The sequence below is a fragment of the Copadichromis virginalis genome, linkage group LG11, assembly GCF_057382275.1.
Source record: "Copadichromis virginalis isolate Kocher_CV1m ecotype Utaka linkage group LG11, C_Virginalis_male_GT1.1, whole genome shotgun sequence".
Taxonomy (NCBI): Eukaryota; Metazoa; Chordata; class Actinopteri; order Cichliformes; family Cichlidae; genus Copadichromis; species Copadichromis virginalis.
Window position 1 is genome coordinate 7,485,172 of NC_140628.1, and position 27,442 is coordinate 7,512,613.

Consider the following 27,442-nt stretch of genomic DNA (forward strand, 5'->3'; position numbering starts at 1 on the left):
TCCCCACACGCCAAACTGGTCAGGACAGATGATTTAAAAAGAAAGACCCAGAGACTTGAGTGTAACAGACAGTTTCCCACATTTTATTTTTTGATATTACCATAGCTATATGTAACATCTGACAACAGGTATCAACTACAGAATAATACACTGAAAATTTGTCAGTTCCAACTCAACCATTTTCTTCTTCTTCTGTTGCTTTTTGGTCCGGTTACATTTCTGCCTGATTCTCTCCTCAGTGTCATTGAATGTCAAACATTGAAACACATGCACGTCATTCACCTGGATACAGCTGAGTAAGACAACAGTCAAACAGACTCGACGGTATGAACAGAATCGGATCGTTTTTCCTCACGCAGCTTTATTTTTAGCTGAGACACCCATACGGTTTTACTACAGTAATTATCATAAGGCTAGATTACTGTACAGCTATGCACCAAAAGGTTCACTCGGCTGTTCTAGATAAAGAGAAAGAGCACCGTATTTACAACTCTATTTACATTTGGTTTTTAAAAACGAATCTCAGACGACAACCAAAGAGAGAAAACATATTTAGAACATTCCTTGTTTTTCGTTTTTTTCCGAGTCTGAAGCAGCTGCTGTGTGAGGCTGCACGAGTTTGGAATCTAAAAAAAAAGAAACTAATGAAGTGTTTCTGTACAGATAGCTGCAACACACGGTATAGCTTATTGCCAATGCCCTTAAAGAGTTCCCCCATTTTCCCTTTCCTCTCTCTTACTTTCGTTTGTTTGTCTTTACAGCCAGCTCCGAAAGCCGGAAGGTGCGAGGCTCTGTCTCGTGCGCGCTTCCTGCCGGTTTACCCAGGGCACGCGCTTCTCAAAGCTTCACACCCGCCCACCCATCATAAAAATAAAACATTTTCAAACATCAGATTGCTCAAAAAAATTTACAAGTTTTAAAAAATAAACTTTCTTTTTCACTGTATATACATACGCTGCACCCTCATGTACACTTAACTTTGGGGGGGGGGGCCGTTGGCGCGGGCAGGACCACGGCTGCAGGACAACAGTGATTAACCCGTAAGAAACAGCACGACTTCTGCACCCACTCCTCAAAACGTGCTCCGACTTTCATCTCAGTCACAATTGCAGACAAACGCGGTGTGACTGAAGTAACACACACAAACTCGTAATTTCAGGTGTTTCTGTATGGAGCCGGTGTATGGTTTGTAGAGATGCAGCTCCTATTAAAAGGCACAAACTGACGATGGGGTTTTCCCCCCTTTCTTCAATCGCAGCTTGCTGACTGACATTTAAGACAAACTGTCTACAAAACCGAACACAGAAACACATCTAACATGACTAAAACCTTTGTTTAAAGTGTCCAATGTCAGCAATTAAGAAATCTTTTAACAGATAGATGCTGTTTACGAAAAACAAAAAAAGTGTAAAACATCTTCAACAATTCAACATTCAACAAATCATCCCAACTGAAGCACAGTGGAGGGAGCAACATGGTTTTGGCTGCTGGATGCCCTGAAGAAGAAACGTACGACAATAATGCAATGAAGGTGTTTGTTTTTTCCCCTCTCTCTTCTCATCAGTCTCTCTTTTTTTGGATAATTTCTCATTCAGCTACAACGTAACCAGATATGACATCCAGGAACGTGACGGCATTCAGAGAATATAGAAACAGAAATGTGAGTGTTATGAATTCTGCTCCTAAGCCCATAGAGCCAATCAACAATTTACAAAGTTGTGTTTCATCTATATCCGAGGGGAGAAACGTATCTTTCAGTTTAACTTTTGTCCACTACAGAGGGCATGATGAATAAATCTTAACAGTCACCTCAAGTTGCTTTATACTGTTAAAACCCGACAATATTAGAGAGAAAACTCCAGCAATCTGTTAATTCCCTATGAGCAAACAAACGGTGGGAAGGAAAATTTCCTTTTTAACAGGAAGAAACATCCAGTTGAACCAAACTAAGGAGGGCCGGTCATCTGCCTAGAGCTACATATGTTTTTCCTATTGGACACAGATGCATGCTGCATGCATGCTACATGCTGCATGCACAGTACAAAGATAACTGCAGGGTAACAGGGCGAAGTCCCCAAAGTTTTAAAGCAGTGTTTATTTGTCTTGCCTGGTGACTCGTTTTTATATCTGGGGAAAAGCAAATTCAGATGGGGACTTCAAATTAAATGGATTATTAAAGAGGTGCCAAGACTTAAATCTACAAGGGCTCTGATGTAACCAAGTACTTTTATTCCACTACTAAAGTATGAAATAAATGTTGGTATTTTTCTCTTCTACACATTTAGAAGAGAATATCAGTGCAGCAGTCCACAATGAGGTTGATATGGCAAAATAATAACAAAAAAATCTGATTTTAGCCTGAGGTGTTTTAGCGAGAAGACTGCTGTTTAATGCTGACATCACAGAAATATGAAGCCTCACGGTATGTGATGAAAACACAGCCAGTTCTAGAAGATGTTTTGCAGAAACGTTTGTCCAGCATTAAATTTTTCTTTGCTTTTGGTGTGAAGGCACCATCAGAAACAGCGTTAGGAAACATGGAGGTTGTTCTTGCTAAACGAGGTTCAACATAGTCAGAGGAGCTACTTTTTTCAAGCCTGCGCTGAGAGATTCTGTTTAAAAGAAAGGCACGAGAAGTGTGTGTTACTGAGATGAACGTCGGAGCATGTTTTAGGAGGAGTTGCTGCAGAAATTCTGATCATTCTTCAGGGTTAAGCAGCTGCATGTCTCTTGCAGCAGCAGCTGGGTTAATGGTAGGCAAACACAATATGTTCCGTCAATAAACAACACAAAATCATGTGAATAAAAAAATAAGAACACCTCATTTTTGAATGTGTGGTCAGCAGGAACTCTTCCAAACCTGTTTGTTCATCTTGCTACAGTATCAATGCAATGCTGCCCTCACACACACACACACTTCTTCCCACCAGCTTCTGTGTGTGTGTTATTTAAAAGCTGAAAGCGTGCCGCCTCTGTAAAGAGACACTGGTACAGATTTAAAGGGTTATGACCAACAGTTTGCACCGAGCTCAATTCAGCAGAGGATACATGGTTCTTAAAAAAAGAACAGAAAACAGATTGTCTGAGTGCAATACAGAGCCCAGAGTGGACAGAGGTGGTCAGATACGCTGAACGGACTCAAACGAATGGAATCCACTTTATGTTTTTCTATTTATCATCAGCGATGTCACTGGCAGCTAACGTTCAGAGGGGAGCGAAGGTTCGAGGTAAAGGAGGGAGAAGTGTGAGTTTGAGTTGTATCAATAAGCAGGCGTCCCCGTCCCTCTCCTCTGCCAGCTGCCCGCTACAGCTGCAACTACAAGTGCTTGTTATTTCGATTTTTACACCTGGAGTGTTTGGACCACTGATACTTTGAGAAAGAAGCTTTGATTTGATGGGAATCGGAAAAAGTTATGAGACTAAAGTTTTAATTTTACAAGGAAAAGGATCAAAATATTACAAGTGAAAAACCCCCCATGAAGTCAAAAATTGCCATTTCAAGAAGAAATTAAGTATTTTACAAGGTCAAAGGAGAAAGAAGTTACTCTTTAAAAAGGCCAAAAAATATATTTCAGCTCTTTAAAATAATTAGTATTGACAACTGTGTTAAACACTTTGAGCCTGCTGTAACCACTTCATGTTGCTCTGATGTCCTCTTAAATTCACATCAGGGCGTCTGCTGAGATTATCAAATCTGTTGCTGACATGGAGAAGTCTTGTTTCGTTTTTTTCTTTTTCGGTGTCTCAGTCTTGTGAATGTGAACCCAATCGGTCAACACTTGAATTAAATTACTTTTAAGAATCAGCTGTTAGCAGCACAGTTAGCACAAATTGGAGTTGTTACTGAAAATCAATTAAATCTGGAAATCTGCCATCATTGATGATTATTTCCAGTAGCCCCTCCCACACCCACAGGTGTACGCTGTGCTCATTTTAGACCCCATGAAAAATGAGGCGCTTTCCCCCCCATTCAAATGAAAAACAGCTGAAAATTTCTACTACATTCAGTAAACCTTTTTAAAATGTTGTTTTACTTGAAGTACTTATATGAGACTGATCAACCATTCTGAGTGAGCTGGTCCCATGAAAGTGGTAATGTAAACCAAACTGTCACTGTAGCCTTGAGTTGTGTAAAAGCAGTACGTTTTCCAAGAACATCTTCCTGAAAGCTGCAACGCCACTCAAAATTTCTGACTTCCAGACTAAACTAAACTGCACATCAGTTATTTAAGACCTTTGTAAAGAATGATTTACCTTCTTGTCACAGTGGATGAATCAAATGTATACAAGTTTGTTTTAGCACCTGTACATTTGCTGCATGCTGACTGTAAATAGGTTATTTCATTGTTCCATTTACCCATCTGTTAGTATTACTTCTTAACAGCTCCAGCTGATATTTATTATCACCTATTTCTGATATTATTGTGGATTTTTGTTAGAAATAGTGAACCAAAAATGTTAAGAAATTCAACTTTGTCTATATCAACCATCTTTCATTCTTTGGTTGACAAAGTGAAAGATTTTGTAATATGTTTTCAGGAATATAATTATAATAATGACCTTCTCCTAGAAAATGTAAACTTTATCTCAGAGTACAATCACTTTTTCTTCCCAACTTTGTCATACAGTTACAACTTTTATATGTACAGGTTTGTAAAATTACAATTTTACCTCGTGGTATTTTTCCTTTTTTTTTTTTTTTAAATTTACACTCCAATAAATACTTCTCAAAATGCTTTTCACAGTGGCCCTAATGCTCTGCTCTTCAAGTGGACCTATTCTGCTTTTCCTTCTTTTCTCATAAAGGCGCTGTTACGTGAAACAGTACGGAAGCTTATTTTACACTGTTTCAGACAGAGGGTGAACTAACTAGTATGAAGTCAGTCTAATTAAAAATGAAAAGCAATTATTATTTTAAACAGTGACTCATGCAAAGCCACTCTAATAGAATCCACGAATAAAAACCACAAAGCTGGAAATGAGCAGAACAGGTCCACTTTAAATGCGAGCCTCCTTATTTTAAATGCTCTAATACAAATCATTTAGAATGTCAAAGTGCAGTCAGGACACATAAAACAAGAATATAATGAAAAACATAAAAACACTAATAGACATTTATAACCACCAACAATTGGTAGGGAGCAGGGCACGGAACAAAAAGTGACAGGAGAGGTGGTGAGCTGAGAGGCAGGTGGTTGTGGGAGCTCAGCTACCTGCTACAGCAAACTAGACAGGAAGGTTCAAAAGCAGAGTAGTGTTCAAAGAAACTACCTGAAGCAGGAGGGGAAGAGTGACTGAGAAAACTTGGTGTCGGTGGGTCATGGTCCACAGGGTGTCAGCGAGCTTCAGATGACCTGGCAGCAGCTGGCTGGAGCTGAGGTACAGAGCAGGCCATCCCTGGAGCCTCCACCTCGCTGGATGTTGACAGAGATGGTCTTCTCGCACAGAGGTAGTTGAATCACGCTGTTCTTCAGGGTGCTCAGGTTGCCATGAGTGTTCCTGCCACCCGGGCCGCTGTGCGGCACCGTTTTGCGGTTGTGATGGTGTTGTGGGGTATGGGTGCGAGGCAGGCCGGTGATAGTGGTGGTGGGGAGGGTGATGGTGTCCAGGCTCCCAGTGGACCCGATGCACATCCTCCAGGTGGACTTCTCCTGGATTTTCACACTCCCTCCTGAGAGGCTATGGGGGTCTATGATGAATTTCCCCCCACCCCCTCGACCACCTCTCCCAGCGTGGTGGTGCTGCAGCTGTGAGCTGAGGCACAAGCTCATCAGCTTGAGACTCTCCACCAGCTCAGCGCTGCGGCTTGCAGTGCGCGAGGCCCGGGGCTGAGAGCCAAGGGACGGGTTAGTAGTGCTACTGTTGTTACAACAACTGGAAGGGCTGTCTTGTCCTTTATTACCCCCTCCTCCTCCCCCACTCCCCCCTCCTCCACTGCCACTCTGTCCTCCTCCGTTACCTCCCGCTCCAGGACTCCCCCTGTCTGGGCCAGAGGACCCTCCTCCCTCAGTGGGGGGCTTCCCCTGCCCTGAGCTGCTGCCTCCACCGTTCCCCCCCTCGCTGCCAGGTGGCCCTTCACTGCTGTCCCTCCTGTTCCAGCTGTAGCTGAAGCCTGAGTCTTTATCCAGGCGCCTCCGGTGGCTCTCGGAGTCATCATCGCTCGTCTCAGAGCTCGAGCATGACGATCCCCTTCCCTGACTCTTGCGCCGATGATAGCGCTTCTGCGTGGATCCCGGGGACGACGACGAGCTCAGAGTGCCGGCGTTCCCGGCCATGTTCATTTTGAGACGGCTGAGTTTGGGCGGCAGACCCTCATCCATGTCGAAGTCATCGTCGGACTCTCCCTCCTCTTCAAAGATCTGGTTGAGCACTGGGGCACTCTTCCTGGACGTAAGGCGGTTGGTAATGGAGGGGGGCTTCCGCCGCAGGATCACCTGAGTTGGTAGGGGAGACGGGTCCTGCTCTTCCTCCTCCTCTTCATCCTCCTCCACTCTGCCAAACAATCAGACATGAATGAGTTGACATTAGAATACAACCACAAAGCAATGACAGAAAACTCGATCCTCTGTTTTATCATCAGTTGCTCGATGGATCATTTGCTCTGTTAGACTACAGGGGGGACGGGACTATTACAGCCGCCATTTTCAGATGTCTCATTTTGTCTAGTTTCTGAATAAAAGTTCAAAATTTCAATTTGTGACATAATACAAAGAAATTTAGCCTGAACATTTAAGAAGCTACGAAATGCACACATTGAAATAGAGTACAACTTATTGTTCTGCTTTCAGTTTTAGGGATACTGAGGACACAAAATAATGTCACACTGTTGAAAACTGAGTCCAGAGATCAGACCTGAACAGGCAGGTTCGCTGCTTAGCTGCTGCTGAGGTGGAGGGAGTGGGAGTCCTGATGGTGCCAGGAGCAGGACCTGAAGCAGCAGCACACGCTCCCTGAGGCAAGAAGAAAATACAAGAGCATGGGCATTAAAACAGGGTGCAAGTATGATCAGCTGCACTGTTTACAACTGAAAGTAGCTGCGAAGTGTGCTCTGTTCTGAAAATGACTCTCACTGCTGCTGTCCCTGCCTTTAGGCTTTACCCAAGTGTAAAGTTTGAGGACCCAGAAAAGAACCACACACACACAAATAGAACAACTTACTACAGAGGCAATAACAATCCTATTTACTCTCAGATGGTCCTACTAGCACTGCATTTCATGTATAAAAAAAAAAGCTTCATTTGATACAGACAAGGGATGATGATGAGTGTACCTGTGCCGACCCCGGAGAGTCAGTCACCGTGCTCTCTTCCCGTCTGCCCAGCTCCATCATGGCTTTAGAGCGATGTCCATTGAGCAGGTTCTCAGCACTGCGAGCAGGGGACTGAGGGCCTCCTGCGTGAGAGATGGACGAAGCTGCTAAACTATCCTCAATATCCTGGTGCATATCCACTCTGGTGGGCCAGGACTGCCTGTAGAGATAAGAAAAAGGATTGCATCAGTTGATACGTTTTCTTTGATCTTCAAAAGACTTTATAGTCAATTTATACTCTCCTCAAGTGACTTGGATAGTTATTTATACAGAATAGATCACTCAAATATAGACAACTAGAGAAGACAGGGACAACACAGGGATTACACTCATGACTTCAAAATGATATACTGCGTAAATAATATCCATCCATTCGCTACAGCTTATCCTTTTAAGGGTCGCGGGGGGTGCTGGAGCCAATCCCAGCTGTCATGGGGTGAGAAGCGGGGTATACTGCGTAAATAATATCATTACAGTATATAAGTGGGAAGAGATTTTAACTGGAGACATATGATGCAGGGTGCTTTTTTGTTCATCCAGTGCAATCACTTGCAGCAGTATCCAACTGTACGTAGGCAATTAACAGTGAGGGCTTAGGGTTTGGAGCTATGAGCATCTTTATAACTTTAACTATAAACAGTGTCCAATGTTTTGATCAAAATGTTCATCACTATTTGCAGCCGCCAGACTAGATCATCTGGTTCATGATCCATCACAATTCATTGGTTATTGACCGTAAAACAAAAAATGTGACCTTGACCTGAAGTACAGTTTGGCTGAAGAGAGCATTAAATTCTTTATTGATTAACTGACTGATGAACTTTATTTTGGTCTGACTCTATAGCAGCTATATTTATTAAAGCTACACTCTGTTATATGGCAGCATCTGTTCCTTTTAAGTTACTATAAATTGATGTGGTAAACATATGGATGTGGCTCCACTTTCTCTGTTATGGACGAGCGTGCACACAAACACAAAGTGGAATTACCTTCCTGGAGTCTAGAACAAGTAGACTGACTATATCAAAAGAATCATTCAAAATAATCAGGGCCCCCCCGAAAAGTTAAGGATTGATAAATAAAGGATTTTAAATAGAAAGCGAGGCGGAAATTAGCTTGTGTCTGTAGATAAATGGATGAGTGATAACTGATTTTGCAAAATGTTTTATGGAAATCATGGCTTTTCTTTTCAAATCAGGTTGACAAATCCAATTACAGGTCATTACTGTGCTTTATTTATTTTACCATCCTCTAATAGAGCTGCCACAAAGGCCACACTGTATCTTTTTTCATTGTTAGCTAAACCACAGCCTCTCTATTCAGTGGTATAATGAATAATGCACTGATGAAACACAGTCTGTATGTGGAAGAAGAAAAAAGAAGCTTGTAAAGCAGATTAGTCAGTGATGCAGGGACCTGTGAATGTCAGCCAGTGGAAATTGGAATATTCTTAGTAAACTAAGACAGATTTAGGCAATAATACAGTTGTAACTAAAGCTCGTGTTATCAGAGTAACACCAAATATATTTTATAGAGTGTTTCAAATCAAAGAACAGTCAGTATTCAGTATGCAATCTGTTATACAGTTTATCCCATGAAGTGTCTCTATTAATAAAGTAATTTCAAATCTGTGTTTTTACATCATCTGCATGTCACCCATAGCTCAAAATGCAGCTCAATTCTTCTTCACAAACAAGCGTACAGGACCTGGTTCATTTCTATGTCTCTGGCAGAAAACCACTTTGATAAGCGAAAGATACAATGTGTATGCTTCCTTCTTGATCTGAACTATGTTTCAGGGTGTACACAAGTGTAGCATTTACTCAAGAAAAACACGATCAAACTTCTAACAACTGTAATTCTTTTAATGGCCACTTGAGACTCTAGGACTGGGCGATATATCGAGTTTTTAAATATATGGATATACTTTTATACGAGATAAGAGATGTGACAATATCGTTTATATTGATATAGTCTATGTTACGTTATAATTATACTTGGAACTGCAAGTTTGCCTGTCTTTCGTCCACTTTTGCCTCTACGCTGTGTTCCTCTGCCTCGCCTCTCTCCTTCACTCAACACAACTCCCCCAGTCTTTGTTTTTATGCTCAGGTCTTTTTAGTTTACATTGACTGCACAATTGTGAGCTTTTTGTTATGCACAAAACAACATTGTTTTATTTTATTTATGGAGAATTATTATTTAATAAATCCTGATAATTTATTTCTGAGTAATTTTTTCATGTACATCTGCGCTGTATGTTAATAAAAGTACCTATGTGAGATCTGGGACACAGCTTTGACTAAGAACTCTTTTTGTTCTTACTTTATGGCTTTAAAAAAAATATCAAGATATATACTGTATATCGCCATCCAGCCAATTCAATTCAATTTTATTTATATAGCGCCAAATCACAACAAAAGTCGCCTCAAGGTGCTTCATAGATACAGAGAAAAACCCAACAATCATATGATCCCCTATGAACAAGCACTTTGGCGACAGTGGAAAGGAAAAACTCCCTTTTAACAGGAAGAAACCTCCAGAAGAACCAGGCTCAGGGAGGGGCGGCCATCTGCTGTGACCGGTTGGGGTGAGAGAAGGAAGACAGGATAAAAGACATGCTGTGGAAGAGAGCCAGAGGTTAATAACAGATATGATTCAATGCAGAGAGGTCTATTAACACATAGGGAGTGAGGAAGGTGACTGGAAAGGAAAAACTCAATGCATCATGGGAATCCCCGGCAGCCTATGTCTATCGCAGCATAACTAAGGGAGGATTCAGGGTCACCTGGTCCAGCCCTAACTATATGCTTTAGCAAAAAGGAAAGATTTAAGCCTAATCTTGAAAGTAGAGATAGTGTCTGTCTCCTGAATCCAAACTGGAAGCTGGTTCCACAGAAGAGGGGCCTGAAAACTGAAGGCTCTCCCTCCAATTCTACTTTTAAATACTCTAGGAACAACAAGTAGGCCTGCAGTGCGAGAGCGAAGTGCTCTAATAGGGTGATATGGTACTACAAGGTCATTAAGATAAGATGGGGCCTGATTATTTAAGACCTTGTATGTGAGGAGCAGGATTTTGAATTCAATTCTGGATTTAACAGGAAGCCAATGAAGGGAAGCCAAAACAGGAGAAATATGCTCTCTCTTTCTAGTCCCTGTCAGGACTCTTGCTGCAGCATTTTGGATTAGCTAAAGGCTTTTCAGTGAGTTTTTTGGACATCCTGATAATAATGAATTACAGTCGTCCAGCCTGGAAGTAATAAATTCATGAACTAGTTTTTCAGCGTCACTCTGAGACAGGATATTTCTAAATTTAGAGATGTTGCGCAAATGGAAGAAAGCAGTCTTACATATTTGTTTAATATGTGCATTGAAGGACATGTCCTGGTCAAAAATGACTCCAAGGTTCCTCACAGCGTTACTGGAGGCCAAGGTAATGCCATCCACAGTAAGAATCTGGTTAGATGCCATATTTCTAAGATTTTCAGGGCCGAGTACAATAACCTCAGTTTTATCTGAATTAAGAAGCAGAAAGTTAGCGGCCATCCAGGTCTTTATGTCTTTAAGACATTCCTGCAGTTTAACTAATTGGTGTGTGTTATCTGGCTTCATAGATAGATAGAGCTGGGTGTCATCTGCATAGCAGTGAAATTGTATGCTATGTCTTCTAATGATACTGCCTAGGGGAAGCATGTTTAGTGTAAACAGAATTGGTCCTAGCACTGAACCCTGTGGAACTCCATAATTAACCTCAGTGTGTGAAGAGGACTCTCCATTTACATGCACAAATTGGAGTCTATTAGATAGATATGATACAAACCACTGCAGCACAGCTAAAGAATATCAAGATATGAATTTTAGGCCATATTGCCCAGCCCTACTAGACTCCATGTTAAAATACAGACATGCGCACAGCCTGGTACACAAAGGGAATTTGTCTCTAGTTTATTTCACCCCTTATAGATCAATGGATGTCGATGGATAAACGGTTTTAGAACTTGCCTAAAGTTAGGTCTGTCCACTCATGACTGGAGTCATTGAACTGGACATCTCTACCACGTGCTATGGTCAGTAATTTTTTGTCTCGGTTTTGGTGAATGAAATTCTAGTATTTTATTTATTTAGCACTAACTAAACATTCCCTTAATTTTAAATATACTGTAAACATGTTGACTTTGTCAATGGCAATCCCAGACCCTTTTTTACAGTCCTTTAGCAGTTAATGTATTTACACTAGGTTGGCACACTGTATCTGCATTAAGTGACAAACAGGGTTCAAGTAAACAGTTTTGCATAAAAAAAAAAAAAAAAAAAAAGCATCACAGAGATGATGTGCACAGTAGAGTTCAAGCTGTGTGGCTTGATTTACTGATTGATATGGTATTAACATTGTAGGGTAAGCGAATTTTATTGTTTTCTTTTGCTTGGTGTATCCATAATGAGAATAGCCTTTGTTCAGACTACTGGCTGGGAAAGCCAGAGGCATTGATCGTATTGGCAGGCACAGAAAAATTAGAGTTTAGTAGTTTAATTTTTATGCTAGAATTAAGTCTCTCTTTCTTTTGGTTTGACTGTTAAATGTGCATTAAATTATGAATCAGTATCTTTTAAGTGTTAAAATATATTTGTTAAACTGGTCACTGGTAAATGGTAAATGGACTGGTTCTTATATAGGGTTAGCATCGCCGGAGAGCACCACGAGAGCAAAACTTTATCGTAAATGCTACTTGTGTGTTATATTTACTTTCCTAAAAAATTAATCAAAAAAATTTAAGTCTTTTTGTATTTGTGTAACGATTCCGAGTGAGCAAATATTACATATATCAGTGTCATCTTACATAATGGCCTAAAATGATACAGACATGGAGAAATTCAGAGTGTTGTTATGTCACCTCAGGATATGCACTGTATATTAGACCCGTTACCTTTGAACTAACAGCTTTATTTGAAGAAAAACAGCCTGGTGAACCCACTCCTGGAGGTAAGTGCTCACATGATGGAGGTGGAACAAACAGTGAGACAGAGCAATCATCGAGGGCACACTTATGTGTCCATAAACAATTAATCCCACAAGAGAAGTTGCTCCGCTTCTGCTTACTTGAAATTCCATTTGCACAGGAAGCATGTCCCATGCATACAAGCACAGGCAACCATGTAGAGGTGAATACATCTAAGGGTAAACACCAGTAACAATAACAGTTAGACTCCATCTGGTTCCAGAAAGTTAAAAACGTTTAGCCTGACCCCTCCTTAAAAAAACACATTAGTCCCTGCTCTGTGTACATCAGGCCACGGATCAGTAACACAGGAGATGAGTTAAATGGAGTTACAATCAAATGGAGAATCTGATAAAGATTTGACCTCTCAGTTTTTCTAGCAGCGGATAATGGTATCCTGATTTCACACACTGATACAGGTACCAACTATGCAGGCCTAGAGATCATCATCAGCTCAGTATTCAGCCAGGTCGCTGTTGCTACATACGCAGCACTGAAAATGTGATGACCCAAGCTTCTGTTTCTATCATGTATCCGAGCTTATTCAGCTCTGAGCCCTTAAAAATACCTGTTGTTCCCAAATCTATACAATGACACAAACCTTGTCTTGCTACTAACCCAATGTTTTACTTTGGTTCTGTGTAGGTAGCAATGAGAGTTAAACCCAAAGCATTTCACAGAAAACTGGATAGGGGAATGTGCAGGGAGTTTTACAACCACAGCAGTCCCGCTGAAGCCTCCTCACTCTTCTCTTCCTTATTTGTTCCTCTCCTTTGTCTCTTTTCCTTTTATAACCAAAGGAACAATGTTGGCAAGGCAACAAAGAGGAAATACTTGGGACAGCTAAAGCATGAACCAGGATATGTTCTCAGTTCTTAGTGATATGACAGCTAGCTGGATGGGAGCCTTGCTCCCATTTTTCACTTTAGAATTAGAAAAAAATTGCAGTAATGGAAGCATCAAGACAAAGGGTGAACTTTAAAAGGTTGGAGAATATGCTAATGACTCAGACCATCTCCTCTGCACTGTCTCCCCTGAGCTCAGCAGGTGGAGGCTCGGTGAACCCAGAAATGGAAATGAAACCTTTAGAGATCTACCTAGTCTTAAGTAATTGTGGCTGAGCCCTGCGAAGTGGAGTCAGACAGGTTGCCGTGTGAGGCAGCTGAGAGATAGGTCAGTTGCCCTCTTCTGGGCTCATACAGTGACTCAGACACTCATTATGACCACAAGCAGTGATATTTTGTTACTCACGCTCTCGACTAGTTTGCTAAAATATCAGAATTTTTGTGCACGCATGAGAAGGGATATTTCCTTTCTTTAGCAGTGTTTGAGTTTTTTGCTGCTCTTTACCTGAAGTGTGCCTTGATGTTGCTGGGACTTGAGGAGCGGGTCTGCACATCCTTCTCCTGCTTCTCCCTCAGGATTCTTTCTGCTAGCAGGTAGTATGTAGCTGTGATGTGGTTGTATTTGTTGGTCTCTAGGGCTCTGAAACAACAAATCACACTTTAGGACCATATAAAGTAGACAGCATGTTGGATTTAAAAAAAAAAAAAAAAAAAAAAGGGACAGAGTTGAGAACTCATTTTAGCTCTTGGGCTACATACATTCTAACTTCATCTCAAGCAAGTTGAACCAGTAAAACCACCACATAACAATGTATATTTTAAAAAAAACCCAGTGAACATAGTTTTGCTTGCATGTGTAAAGTGTAAGGAAGTATAAGCGCATTCTGAAAATATTCACTTGGGCATTAGCCAAAGTTTTCTGAAAGCTGAAACCAAAAGACCAAGTGAAACATGCTTCTCTAAGCATTTACCAGATAACAGAAGTTACAGGTGATCCATTTACAAAAATCCTGAGATACACTGAGACACATAAGTGCAATTTCAAAAAAGAAAATCCAGTTTTTCCCTGTCATCTTCAGACAGTGAACTCGACAATTGTGCTGCAAAGATCACAAAGTCCCCTGACAGTGCTGCATTTTCCACAGACACAACACAGATGATTATGAAGCATATATATTTTAGGTATAAATGTGTAATTGAATGTCCTTACGCTGATAGAAAGGAGTTTCACTAGTCCAGCCCACTTAATTAAAAGGTGTGCTGTGTAAGGCCCTTAATGTAAAATGAGTTTGACGATGATGCTGGCTCAGAGGAATGAGTTCTCTACATTTACATTGCACCTCTGACAGCAGAACGATCTTTGAGATTCACAACCAGACACTAAAACAGGCAATGTTGTCAGAGTAATCCTGGGAATGCACAGGGTGCGCATCTATGACATAAGAGTATATGAATTGGTTTTGTTCTGGCCCTTGCATAATTTCATAAATGGGCCATGTATTCTATAAAGGGTCTTTGAAACTTGTTGGTACACTATGACCTTCCTGTGTCTCATTTCTTCCCTTCCTCGTATACTGTGTGCAGTGCAGTTGATGGGTGTGGAAATTTTGAAAAGGGACACGGCACAAAGAGTTGCTTCTGAAACACAGTGCAGTGCATTTGGTAACAACATCACTGAGATATCATTAGCCAGTGACACTGCCGTTTCACAGTAACAGCTTCCCCTCATGTGGTCAACTTCTACAGAACTATATTGAACTAATTTTAATTTCACACAAAGCAGCTCAAAACAACAGGAAAATGTTTAAAGAAGTACATATATTTTAGAATGGTTTTATGTATTCAATGGGTATCAGCCTAATTTGTTCTTTGATGTGGATTACTGTAAGCCAGATCACTCTTTGCTGTGTGTGAATGACATGGAGTGTGATTCCGTGCTTTTGCTGGTACAGGTTGTACAGTGTCTCTCCCTGTCTAGCTTTATCTACAGTTCACCACAAAAACTAAGTTCATGTACATGTCGGACTTGGAACTAATAAACCTTGAACAACCAATCCTTTTACTGACACCAAGGAAGGAGAGAAGTCTTTAGAATCGTGGTTAAAACGAGAAAAAGAGCCCATGTCTACACCATCAGAATTTGCATAAGCTTGGTGAACAAGTCAGACATAAATATACACTTTTACATTACATTTTCTCATGGTGCTCATCAATATACAGTACATATTACAATCAAACAGAGCAATCACACCCACTAAGGTCTGCATTGTTGTGATTTATAGTTTCATTTCTGGGACTGTGCACATCAGGATACAGCCTAAGGTTCAGCTTAAAATCTAGGCTTATGCTACAGCTTTGCCTACACTGTAGACTTGCAGTACACTGTAAAGATGTCACAGGGTGGAATGGTCAAGTTTAACTTGGTGTTTTTATTTCCTTGCATGTAGTGCTGTGTTTTATTTTTTTATTATCTTTTATTAGCGTGTAGTGTTTTATTTTTGCGGGGTTATTACATGCTTTTTTGTTTTGATATGTGATTTGTTCCGGGGGGGGATGCCCATTCCACCGCCCCTCCTGATCATTAATCTGACATACCTGGGACCAATCAGGGTTCGCCACAGCTATTCAATAATAGGGAGAGAGAGCGTGAGAAACATCAGGAAAAACATGGCGTGGTAACCGGGGTTGGCGACGGCCGCGCAGAGCAGCACGGAGGCCCGGCTACAGGCAGCTGACCGGGGCGTGCGGCAAAGGAGAACGGGACTGGAGATCGCAGACAACTGCGCATTGGAGAGAGTGATCGGGGATGAGCAGAGCGGTCTGTGTTGGTGCTGAGGGGAGCTAGCTCCTCGGTGAGAGAGGCCCATGGCAAGGGATTGAGAGGCAGCGGGATGGCGCCTTATGTCCCTGGGACAGCGAGACCATGGCTATGCGTGTGAAGCACAGCAAAGTGGCAGGCAGAGTTTGGAGCTCTGCCCATCCGGGGTAAGTCCCAATCAGTCCCATGTAGGACGAATCTCCCGTGGAATCAAAGAATGGTGACTGCTGCTGCCCCTCTCTCCTTTTAGTTGGCATCAGAACGAAGACGCAGACAGGACGGTGACGATGCTGCCGGTTTCTGCACCGTTTGGACTTTTATTGGACTTTATCTTCGTGGCTGAGGCCATTGGATTTTAGCTGTATTGTTTTAATGTTTTTAATTTCATGTTCTACCTGGCCAGAGTATTTTAGTGTTTTCTTGTAAATAAATTATAGTTTTAACAACGTGAGTTTATATTTTCTACTTCCTTGGCTCCTCCACTGCTCTTCCCGTTAGAAGGTTTTCCCTTCTGTTTTAACCTACCACCTACCACTTACATCTACAGCATCTCTCATTACTCAGTGTGCAAAGATGCACCTAAGCCAATATCTGTCTGCACCTTATCAGTGTTAAAGCAGACTGATAACACTACATTAACTGCAGCATTAATTTATAAAAATAAATAAATAAATAGTAATTTCCTCTGGCTATTTCTGTTAATAAATGTGCTGCATCTACTTTTTTTTTTTTTTAAATCGAGTGTATTAAAGGTTATTCAAATCTTGTTGTCAGGGCTGTTACTGAATGAACACACTTGTTAAAGCGGCGCTCTACATTAGAAGCCATTTATTTGTCACACATCGCTTTGAAGCTAATGGCAGGTCGCTTGTCGACATGCCACACTCCGGTTGCCTAGGTGACTATCCAAATGATGTCAGTCAACAGTATTCTTCACTTTCAAATTTATCTCAGGTCCCATCCACTTCATGTTGCCTGCAGTCATTTCGCCCGTAGTCCTTTGCACTCATAGAATGTCATTCAGTTTTTGCCTGATCACCATTTCGCTTTCAATGTGTGTTTAGATTTAGAAGATTCATGCAGCAGATTGATGCTGCATGAAACTCATGAAAGAGGAGAGTGGAGGGTGTGGATTAAAGCCTAATTGCAGTAACAACATCACACACACTGACACAACACATCCATCAGAAATCAATGCTCCCTACAAACACAGAAAATATTTGCAGCTTTCATAGAAACAAAGAACTTGATCTGACAGTGCTTCAATAACTCAGTATTGAATAGAGCAGGGGTGGGGGAACTCCATACCTCTAGGGCCGGTGTCCTGCAGGTTTTAGATGCATCCTTGATCCAACACAGCTGATTTAAATGGCTAAATTACGTCCTCAACATGTCTTGAAGTTCTCCAGAGGCCTGGTAATGAACTAACCATTTGATTCAGGCGTGTTGACCCAGGATGAAATCTAAAACCTGCAGGACACCAGCCCTTGAGGCCTGGAGTTCCCCATCCCTGGCATAGAGAAAAGTCAAAACACTGATGTTGCATTTGGGTACCACCAAAATATGATCTGTTTCCTGCTAACGTATGTAACGCTCAGGGCTCAACTTTACACAGTAGAAAGCTATTAAAACTAGCACCGGTATGAATTAACACTGTATCACCCAGCACTGTATTACCCAGGGGTTTGACCCCTGCTGGGTTACTTTTATGTGGTGTTTACAGATACAGTGGGGCAAAAAAGTATTTAGTCAGCCACCGATTGTGCAAGTTCCCCCACTTAAAATGATGACAGAGGTCAGTAATTTGCACCAGAGGTACACTTCAACTGTGAGAGACAGAATGTGAAAAAAAAATCCATGAATTCACATGGTAGGATTTGTAAAGAATTAATTCGTAAATTAGGGTGGAAAATAAGTATTTGGTCACCTCAAACAAGGAAAATCTCTGGCTCTCACAGACCTGTAACGTCTTCTGTAAGAAGCTTTCCTGTCCCCCACTCGTTACCTGTATGAATGGCACCTGTTTGAACTCATCATCTGTATAAAAGACACCTGTCCACAGCCTCAAACAGTCAGACTCCAAACTCCGCCATGGCCAAGACCAAAGAGCTTTCGAAGGACACCAGGAAAAGTATTGTAGACCTGCACCAGACTGGGAAGAGTGAATCTACAATAGGCAAGCAGCTTGGTGTGAAAAAATCAACTGTGGGAGCAATCATCAGAAAATGGAAGACATACAAGACCACTGATAATCTCCCTCGATCTGGGGCTCCACGCAAGATCTCATCCCGTGGGGTCAAAATGATCATGAGAACGGTGAGCAAAGATCCCAGAACCACACGGGGGGACCTGGTGAATGACCTGCAGAGAGCTGGGACCAAAGTAACAAAGGTCACCATCAGTAACACACTACAACGGCAGGGAATCAAATCCCGCAGTGCCAGACGTGTTCCGCTGCTGAAGCCAGTGCATGTCCAGGCCCGTCTGAAGTTTGCCAGAGAGCACATGGATGATACAGCAGAGGATTGGGAGAATGTCATGTGGTCAGATGAAACCAAAGTAGAACCTTTTGGTATAAACTCAACTCGTCGTGTTTGGAGGAAGAAGAATACTGAGTTGCATCCCAAGAACACCATACCTACTGTGAAGCATGGGGGTGGAAACATCATGCTATGGGGCTGTTTTTCTGCCAAGGGGACAGGACGACTGATCCGTGTTAAGGACAGAATGAATGGGGCCATGTATCGTGAGATTTTGGGCCAAAACCTCCTTCCATCAGTGAGAACTTTGAAGATGAAACGAGGCTGGGTCTTCCAACATGACAATGATCCAAAACACACCGCCCGGGCAACAAAGGAGTGGCTCCGTAAGAAGCATTTGAAAGTCCTGGAGTGGCCTAGCCAGTCTCCAGACCTCAACCCCATAGAAAATCTGTGGCGGGAGTTGAAAGTCCGTGTTGTTCGGCGACAGCCCCAAAACATCACTGCTCTCGAGAAGATCTGCATGGAGGAATGGGCCAAAATACCAGCTACTGTGTGTGCAAACTTGGTAAAGACCTATAGTAAACGTTTGACCTCTGTTATTGCCAACAAAGGTTATGTTACAAAGTATTGAGTTGTATTTTTGTTATTGACCAAATACTTATTTTCCACCCTGGTTTACGAATAAATTCTTTACAAATCCTACCATGTGGATTCATGGATTTTTTTTTCACATTCTGTCTCTCACAGTTGAAGTGTACCTCTGGTGCAAATTACTGACCTCTGTCATCCTTTTAGGTGGGGGAACTTGCACAATCGGTGGCTGACTAAATACTTTTTTGCCCCACTGTATCCCTGTGCCTGCGAGGGACCCTTCCAGGTATTCCAGTTTCCTCCCACAGTGCAAAGACATGGAGTTGGTTAACTGGTACTAAAGCACCTGTGGGTGTGAAATATAGAATAAAACACTTTATGCATGCATGAATAAATGTGACTTGTGGTCTAAAATGCTTTGAATTGTCAATTAGTCTAGAAAAGTCTTATAAATATGCTAGTCTATTTGCATGTTTTGGAACATCTCCACATACTTAGAAACCTAACCGTTGCTGATAAGCTTCATCATAACTGTGTGGAACTCTGCTGGCAAGGTCTTCATTTATATACAACTTTAAATCAACAAAAACAACAACAACAAAAACTCTCAATGCCTCTTTCTCTTCAAAGGCTAGCATCCCCACACATACAGAGATATTCTTCTTTACTCTATCACACCACAGGTAATATCTTCACAGCAGGAGGTAGCAGTGAACTGCAAGTCTGTCAGAAACAAGTGTGAACTTGAAATCCTGACTCTGAAATCAACAGATGTTCTGTTTAATTCCTCTTACGTTCTGCTTTTCAGTATGTAAGCACACACCAGGCTTCTCTGAGGGCTGGAAAGTAACGAGCTGGTGCTTCTTTGAGTTAAACATCTGTCAGGATGCTCTGGGCTTTGTGCTGATGCGTGCTGTGTTAGTTGGCTCCTTGTACAATTGTACATTAAAGTGAAACAGGTTTCACAATGGCAGACTGCTTAGTGCCGTTGGTGTCATTTTTATTAAAGTTTCAAAAGTTATAGGCTAATCTGTTCATTGACCCCCTCCTCAAAAATAAAGCATCAATCGGCACTGATGATGCTTGTGTTGGTCTAATGAGTTCCGTTTCAAATAAGGTTTCCTGATGAGTTTGCAAATGATATCAGTTTTGAAGTGAGAGACAATTTCCCCTTAATCACCTACTTTTAAAATGAAGTGCAGCCAAAACATTTAAGGGTTCACTGAACAGCATTTTATAAAAAGAGGTTCTAAAAAGGCAAACAGCTCCCCCATCTACAAATGCTCATCAGTAAAATCTTTAAAGTTGACTTTGAGTGATCACTAAGAGCAGAGAACACCCTATAAAAATGTGATTACATCACCCTGGATCTGTTGTGGTTTCACTGTGCAAACACCAGAGAAAAAGCTGAAGCACAACTTACTCGACTATGGTCTCCCGATCTGCAATGTCTCCCAGCACCATGCGCTGGATGATGCTGTTATGTTCCTCCTCTGACAGGTTTTTGTGAGAGACCAGGGGAGTGCTATACTTGGTGGCTGGGGATGGGTCCACCCCCTGCAGCCAGGCATGGCTCTCAATCTCCTCCAGGGAGGCTCGTTGTTTGGGATCCCTCTGCAGCATGCGGTCTATCAGACTGAGGAAAATGAGAAAAGGAGAGAGGGGAAAACACACTTAAATCAAATCCGGTTAAAGTATCACTTTAAGTATGGCTTTAAGTGGTCTCTGACTAGTTGAATATTAACAGCTTCAAATTGTAACACCTAAAGTTTCCCACACAGACTTTCTCTGAGTGAACCACCTAGGTACATTTACACGATTCACCCACAGTGGGCACACCCTTTGCTCTTTTTTGGAAGATCTGGCTCCTGCGCATTCATCGCCAGCCCTTTCTTGGCACTAGCCAGGTCCCTGTTGTGAAGGTTTATCAATGTGAGTAGCTAATTATTAATGTGACACATTCATTCTGCATATATTAAATGTTTATAAATAGAAGTGAAAGACTTTAAAATTGTTCAGTTTTACGTAATTCTTTTTTGTGAAACAAAGGAAGAAATAAAAAAAATAAAATAGAAAATGGGGGGAAAAATTAAACTGTATCAGAAGCTGCTATTGGGCCAGAATTCCACGTCTCTCAGTGGCTGTTTTATGTGATTAGATACAGATGCTGCCGGATCAGATTGGACCCATCTGCATGCTGAACTCCACCTGTCCCTTGTGCCGGTGCTAGGTTACCTATTAGAACAAGCGTTGTGCTTTGTTTAGTGTTAAGAATGCCACAACACTCAATTTTGGTGGTGTTTTTCCTTAAGTTTGTTTTAGGTTTATTTGTTGTTGCAAGACGTTTTGTAGAAGTGCCAGCAGCACTGTGGCTGGACACTTCATTCTTGCGGGGTTCAGCACTGGTTGTCTCAGTACAGTTTAGCCTGCGTCAGTAATGTGATGCTCTGTGTGGAGAGGAGGAGCAGATGATGTAGAGTGACAGACTGTTTGAGATTTGCTTTGAATGAGCTGGGTATGTCAAACTACAGCTGGTCAGCTGGCAGCTTAAATTCCACACAAATGACACTCTTGAAAGCTGAGATTGCAATTTAACAGGATTAGGTGGGATTTGCAATCTAGTGAGATGACTAACATTAATACAGAGGGCTTGAATTTCAGTGTGGGATTGTGGTTACTGTGCATAATTTAATAGATTCCTACAAATACAACCCTTATAATGAAGGAAATTCCCACACACATTTTAGGGTGATGTCTAATAATGTTCAGCACAATGTCTGCACTGGTGTAGAACACCAGATGGTTGTCTTCAAGCTCTTTTAAACAAGGCCTTATTAAGAGTTTTTCCTTCATACATATAAACAAAAAGAGAAAAGAAGGATTACAGATGATCTGTGTATGTGTGTGTATCTATCTATCTAACCTCACATGTTAACCTCTTCGACATGTCAATGGCTGTGAACAAAGAGAAACTTGTAAATAACTCATGAAAGAATAAAGTTACGTTGAAACCAAGCACACCATATACTAATGTGCCACAAACAGGACTTTAATATCACCAACCATATCACATGTTATTACAGTGTATCCATATAAATGGCCTACCCTGTATATGTGTGTGTGTGTGTGTGTGTGTGTGTGTGTGTGTGTGTGTGTGTGTGTGTGTGTGTATATATATATATATATATATATATATATATATTAGGGGTGCAACGATATTCGTATCGATATTGAACCGTTCGATACAGTGCTTTCGGTTCGGTACGCATATGTATCGAACAATACAAAATTTGTAATTTATTTTATCAATTTTCCTTCTGACGATGTGTTGAGCGCTCAGTGAATCTGTGTTCGACTACTCCGCCTAGGCTGCACTGTCCAGCGCAGATCCACTGAGCGCTCAACACAGACAGCATAGTCAGAAGGAAGAGCGCAGGGCACCTCCCCCACCCTCATTCAGATCTGGCGTTTGGAATTATTTTGGTTTTCATGTGACGTATGACCCTGAAGGTAAGCGAGTCATGGACTAAAGTAAAACAGTATGTTGGATGTGCCATGCAATGCTCTATTACATTGGTGTGAACTAGTGTGCTAGCGCAGTTAGCTCGTTAACGTGTTGGCCGTCTAGCCCTATGCACGGAGCGATCGGCGGTAGCTCGTTAACGGAGATTTGCCGTGTTGTGGCGTTAAGGTCATTTCAACGACATTAACCTGAAAGCACTAGTGGGAACACGACGAATATGACTGCACATTTACGCCGACATCATCCTAGTGCAAAGACAAGTGGAAGCAGACAAAAAAAGAGCAAGCATGCTACTAACTTTAGCCGAGTCATTTAGACAGCTGTTAGCACATGATTCTCCTTATGCTGCTGAGAATATAGCCCAGAAGAAGCGGATAGTATAGCTTTTATTTTGGAAAGAGCCATTTCTCTGTAATAAACTCTCTTTTCCAAAGATGAGTGATTCCTCAATCAGATACAGGGCTCGCAATATCGCTAGCCCGACGTCCCGGAGCTAGCGATTTTTTCAGTCGGGCTACCAAAATCTATCTCTTCCCTGCCCGTCGGGCTATTGTAGGAAAAATATATGTCAATGCTTTTGCATTCTTTCAGAAATGTAGCTGGGTAATTATGTCATTGGCATTGGTGAGCCACTGTCAATATGTGACATATTGAAATCGCGTTTGAATTTGCGCTTGTTTTTTTGCTTTCACTTTGCAATCGTGCGAACTGTGTATAGAGAGCGACAGCACTGATCTGTGAGTGATGATAATTTGTGCACCAATTCCTCTGACATCGTCTTATTAATCGGTAGCTTACTATGCAAACATGACAAGTGAAATCTCCCGCAGCTTAAACATGTGAGAGGTTGATCGCGCAGAGAATCGCTGAGCTTATGTGAGTGCGTGTGTAAAAGCATTTCAGTTCTGCTGAGCCAAATAACACAGGTCGGGGTGAAGAAGTGACAGCCAAAGAAAAGCTTACCACAAAACGGAGAAGTTATGACAAATCAGACTATAAGGCAAAAAGAAAGTGCAGCTTTATGGTTTCATGGACAAAAGAATTTCTGTGGCTGCAATATGACGAGCTAAATAACCAGGGCTGCACATAAGTGGTCCGCAGGTGCGCATTCGCTGTCAAAATAAAAGACGCGCACAAGGGTTAGGGTTAAATTTAAAAACTGTACTTTTGAGTTAAAATATATATTTATAATTTTAATAAATGACAAATTAAAAATGCATGAACATTTTTTTGTATCGAAAAAATATCGAACCGTGACACCAAAGTATCGAACCGAACCGAACCGTGAATTTTGTGTATCGTTGCACCCCTAATATATATATATATATATATCTCCCCACATTAGTGTACCATAGCAAGCTTTTTGGCTAAACAAAGAAAGCGATTCTGGGAATTCACTCGTTGTATAGGATGTATAGACACATCTGTATGCCGTCCAAATCAATGCTGTGCATAGTGAAGCGTTAGCTGAAACAGGAAAGAGAGCAACCATGAAGTTCACCACAAAGAGGAAGAGGCAAAGACAATGAATGCAGTTAACAGTTTCATTGTTTTTAACATTCACTTTATTACAAAGAAATTATGTTTCCATTTTTGTCTCCTCTGTGGAATATCAACAGCACCTGGACAACAGTATCCCACATTCTTGATGCTGCTTCCTGATGACAGTACACAGTTGCAAGATGTAGATGTGAGTTTGTAATGCTGTGTAGCACCTTCAGACTGCATGCACACTTCCTGATTAACTGGGTCAGAGTACATCTGCCACTCTCACCAATTTATTCATTAAACATCACTTTGTAGCTGGATATTGGTCACTCTGACTCATTTCTGGCTCCAGTTAGCAAGGTAACCCCCTAATGTATTCACAACCTACCCTCATATCACTTCATGGTATCCCTTGTTTTTATCATTAGTTGCTTCATTCATTTGCATCAAGGATGAGAAAAATTGAACTCAGGGCCCACTGCCAGCAGTTAGTTCACCTGTCATCCCTTGAACTTGCTTGACGTCATTGACTTACTAAGTTTCTGGTGACAACAGAAACTTCCTGTATGAACGCCCTGAACTGAGCTGCTCCTTTGTAGAACCATGGTGCTGATGTTACAGAGCACAGAAAAAGCATTGTAGAGCTTGGCCTTCTAAGAGCAGTCTGAGTGTCTGATTTTTTGGGAAAGAACAAAAATGCCATGGAAACTAAGGAAAAAAAGCTGTGAAAACAATGTTCAGAGAAACAGCAGCAATGTTGTAGTTGGAGAAGAATGACAGAACACAAACTGAGTACAAGTAGCGAGCATAACATGACTTGAACTTTTAGATTCTTGACTCACAACAAGGGACAACTCTGGGGTAGTTGTAGGATTTTAGTTACGAGAGTGAAAAAAAGGAGCAAGGACACAGAAGTAAACTCGTTCTTTGCTGACATAAGGCTGATGACATCCACACACACATACACACTCTGTGACACACACAGACTCAACTGTGCAACCCAGCCAGTGCACTGCATCTCATTCAGACTTCACTAATTTCATTTTCCCAACTTTATCAAATTCCCAAGTTTATTTGCAGCAAAGAATGAACAGACCATGGTGGTGGAGGCTACAGGTTAACAAGCTGGGCACAGCAGTGCTCTGCTTCCTGTCATTCTGAGGATTAGTCAGAGCTAGCAAGGCTCCCTGAAGACCAAATCCAGCTGCAGCAGCAACAGGAGCGGTTGATGGGAGAAAGATGCAGTACACTGAAAGCAACAGTGCATTACAAAGTAGTAACAGTTCATGCACACACACTGGGTTAAAAAACACATCCAACAGCAGAACAAGACAACACGAAAATGTTGTTTGTTTTATACCCAGCCAGAACGCATCAGAAATAATCAAGCATAACATTCAAACACTAAAACATTTTCTTTTCTGCTGAGGAATGGAAGTAAATAACTACATTTTTCATCCTAACCCAAAACAATGTCAACAATAATATGTTCTTTTTTTTTTTTAATTATTGTAAAATTATTATAAAACAATAAATCCTGGATATCAACATTTTGATGATTACCAGTACTATGGCAGCTGTGGCATAAACCTTACACTGAGTGGTCGTCTGCCACATCTAGTGGGATATTTTTGTGAATGAATGTATCATATTAAACTTTGTATTTCAAATATATACTGTGCCAATCATGGATGCTCATGTTAACCATGGCAAATTTCAAACAGGTTTATATTCATGAAGGGCAATCAATCTGAAAATACTTGGTTAAAAGGAGCAAGAAGAGAGTTCAAATGGATGACCAAGAGCTGCATTCACATTATCTCATACAATCATCTTTAGATTTTTATAATTACTTAAACATTGTAAGTAAAGAGCATGGTTTTAAAGTTCAAAAGTGCTTGCTGTGTAAGGCCCATTGAAACTGCATAACATGCCCCAAACCTAAGTATTCATGCATTTGAAGATTGTGCCTTCAACACCATATCTTACAAATAACACACAGTCCACTGGGATTACAGCATAAGAAAACAACATCTGACCTCCTGAACTTGTATGTGTTGCTCTAACCAGCACTTCCCTACAAATTGCTGTCTTGTCCCATGCCTCCTGCTCCTTCTCTCATTCCCTTGGGGCCTATACAGAAAGAGGCTGTGTAGTATTGCAGTCACACAAAGCTGCCTGCTCTTTCTCCTGCTACAGATTACACACATACACACTTACACTGGTGTATAAAAGCTAGTCCCCACATTCTCTGGGGAGGAGTGTGTGAGAGATACCACAGAAAAACGTGTAAGCATGAAAAAGGTTGTGAGAGAAAAAAAAATGAACATCAAAATATGCATGCATGCATGCATATTTTGAGCACTCCTCCAGATTCAAACAAAGGAAATCAACAGGGAGCAAACTGACTAAACACCAATCCTGATGCATCATCTGGGTGGCTGTAGCTCAGGTGGCAGAGCAGGTCAGCCACTAATCAGAAGGTCGGTGGTTCGATCCCAGGCTGCATCCTGGCTGCATGCCAAATATCCTTGGGCAAGATACTAACCCCGTGTTTGCCTACTGGTGGTGGTCAGAGGGCCCGGTGGCGCCTGTGTCCGGCAGCCTCGCCTCTGTCAGTGCGCCCCAGGCTACAATGTAGCTTGCTATCGCCAGTGTGTGAATGTGTGTGTGAATGGGTGGATGACTGAATGTAGTGTAAGGCGCTTTGGGGTCCTATGGACTAGAAAAGCGCTATACAAATGCAGGCCATTTACATGGAACATCATTTTGGAATTAAGAATCCACTTAATTCCAAAATGATGGGGTTGGGGTGGCTGTAGCTCAGGAGGTAGAGCAGGTCACCAACTGATCGGAAGGTTGGTGGTTTGATCCCTGGCTTCTCCAGCCTGCATGTCAAGTATCCTTGGGCAAGATACTAAACCCAAGTTGCTCTCCGATGCATCCAAGAGAGTATGACTGTGTGTAAATGTCATTAGAAAGCACTCGGATTAGAGAAAGTGCTTGTGAGATTCGGTGTGATTGGGTGAATGTGGCATGTTGTATAGAGCGCTTTGAGTACTCCGGGAGAGTAGAAAAGCGCTATATAAGAATCAGTCCATTTACCATTTCAGCTTTTGTGCTCATGTTGATTTTTTTAGTATTGATCATACACAGGCAGCCTGACCATTCTCCCTCAGACTCCACAGGAAGAACAAGTGCACAATCCTGTGACCTGTAAAGAAAATGACATGCATGCTCCTGGTGTCTTGGCCCCTTTAAATGACGATTCCCTTGTTAGGTCATACCTGCAGATGTAGATTTCATCACCAGCGATTATCCCTGATAATGAAGGTCAAGTTGGCTTGACATAGAAGTTGGTGTTTGAGATGAAAGTGCAGTTGTGCAC

At 41.6% G+C, this 27,442-nt stretch overlaps 1 protein-coding gene across 2 annotated transcripts in view; it reads right to left on the bottom strand.

Annotated features, from left to right (window-relative positions):
- Window positions 1-60: 60 nt before the first annotated feature.
- snrka (SNF related kinase a) overlaps window positions 61-27,442 on the bottom strand; it is a 63,356-nt gene continuing 35,974 nt past the window's right edge. For both annotated transcript variants that reach the window (XM_085472924.1, XM_085472923.1), the window contains exons 4-8: window positions 20,467-20,679; window positions 13,657-13,791; window positions 7,271-7,469; window positions 6,853-6,950; window positions 61-6,492 (exon numbers count right to left, since the gene is read on the bottom strand). In XM_085472924.1, the coding sequence (XP_085329050.1) occupies window positions 5,346-6,492; window positions 6,853-6,950; window positions 7,271-7,469; window positions 13,657-13,791; window positions 20,467-20,679 (1,792 nt within the window). In that variant the 3' untranslated portion in view covers window positions 61-5,345. The remainder of the gene's footprint in view (window positions 6,493-6,852; window positions 6,951-7,270; window positions 7,470-13,656; window positions 13,792-20,466; window positions 20,680-27,442) is intronic.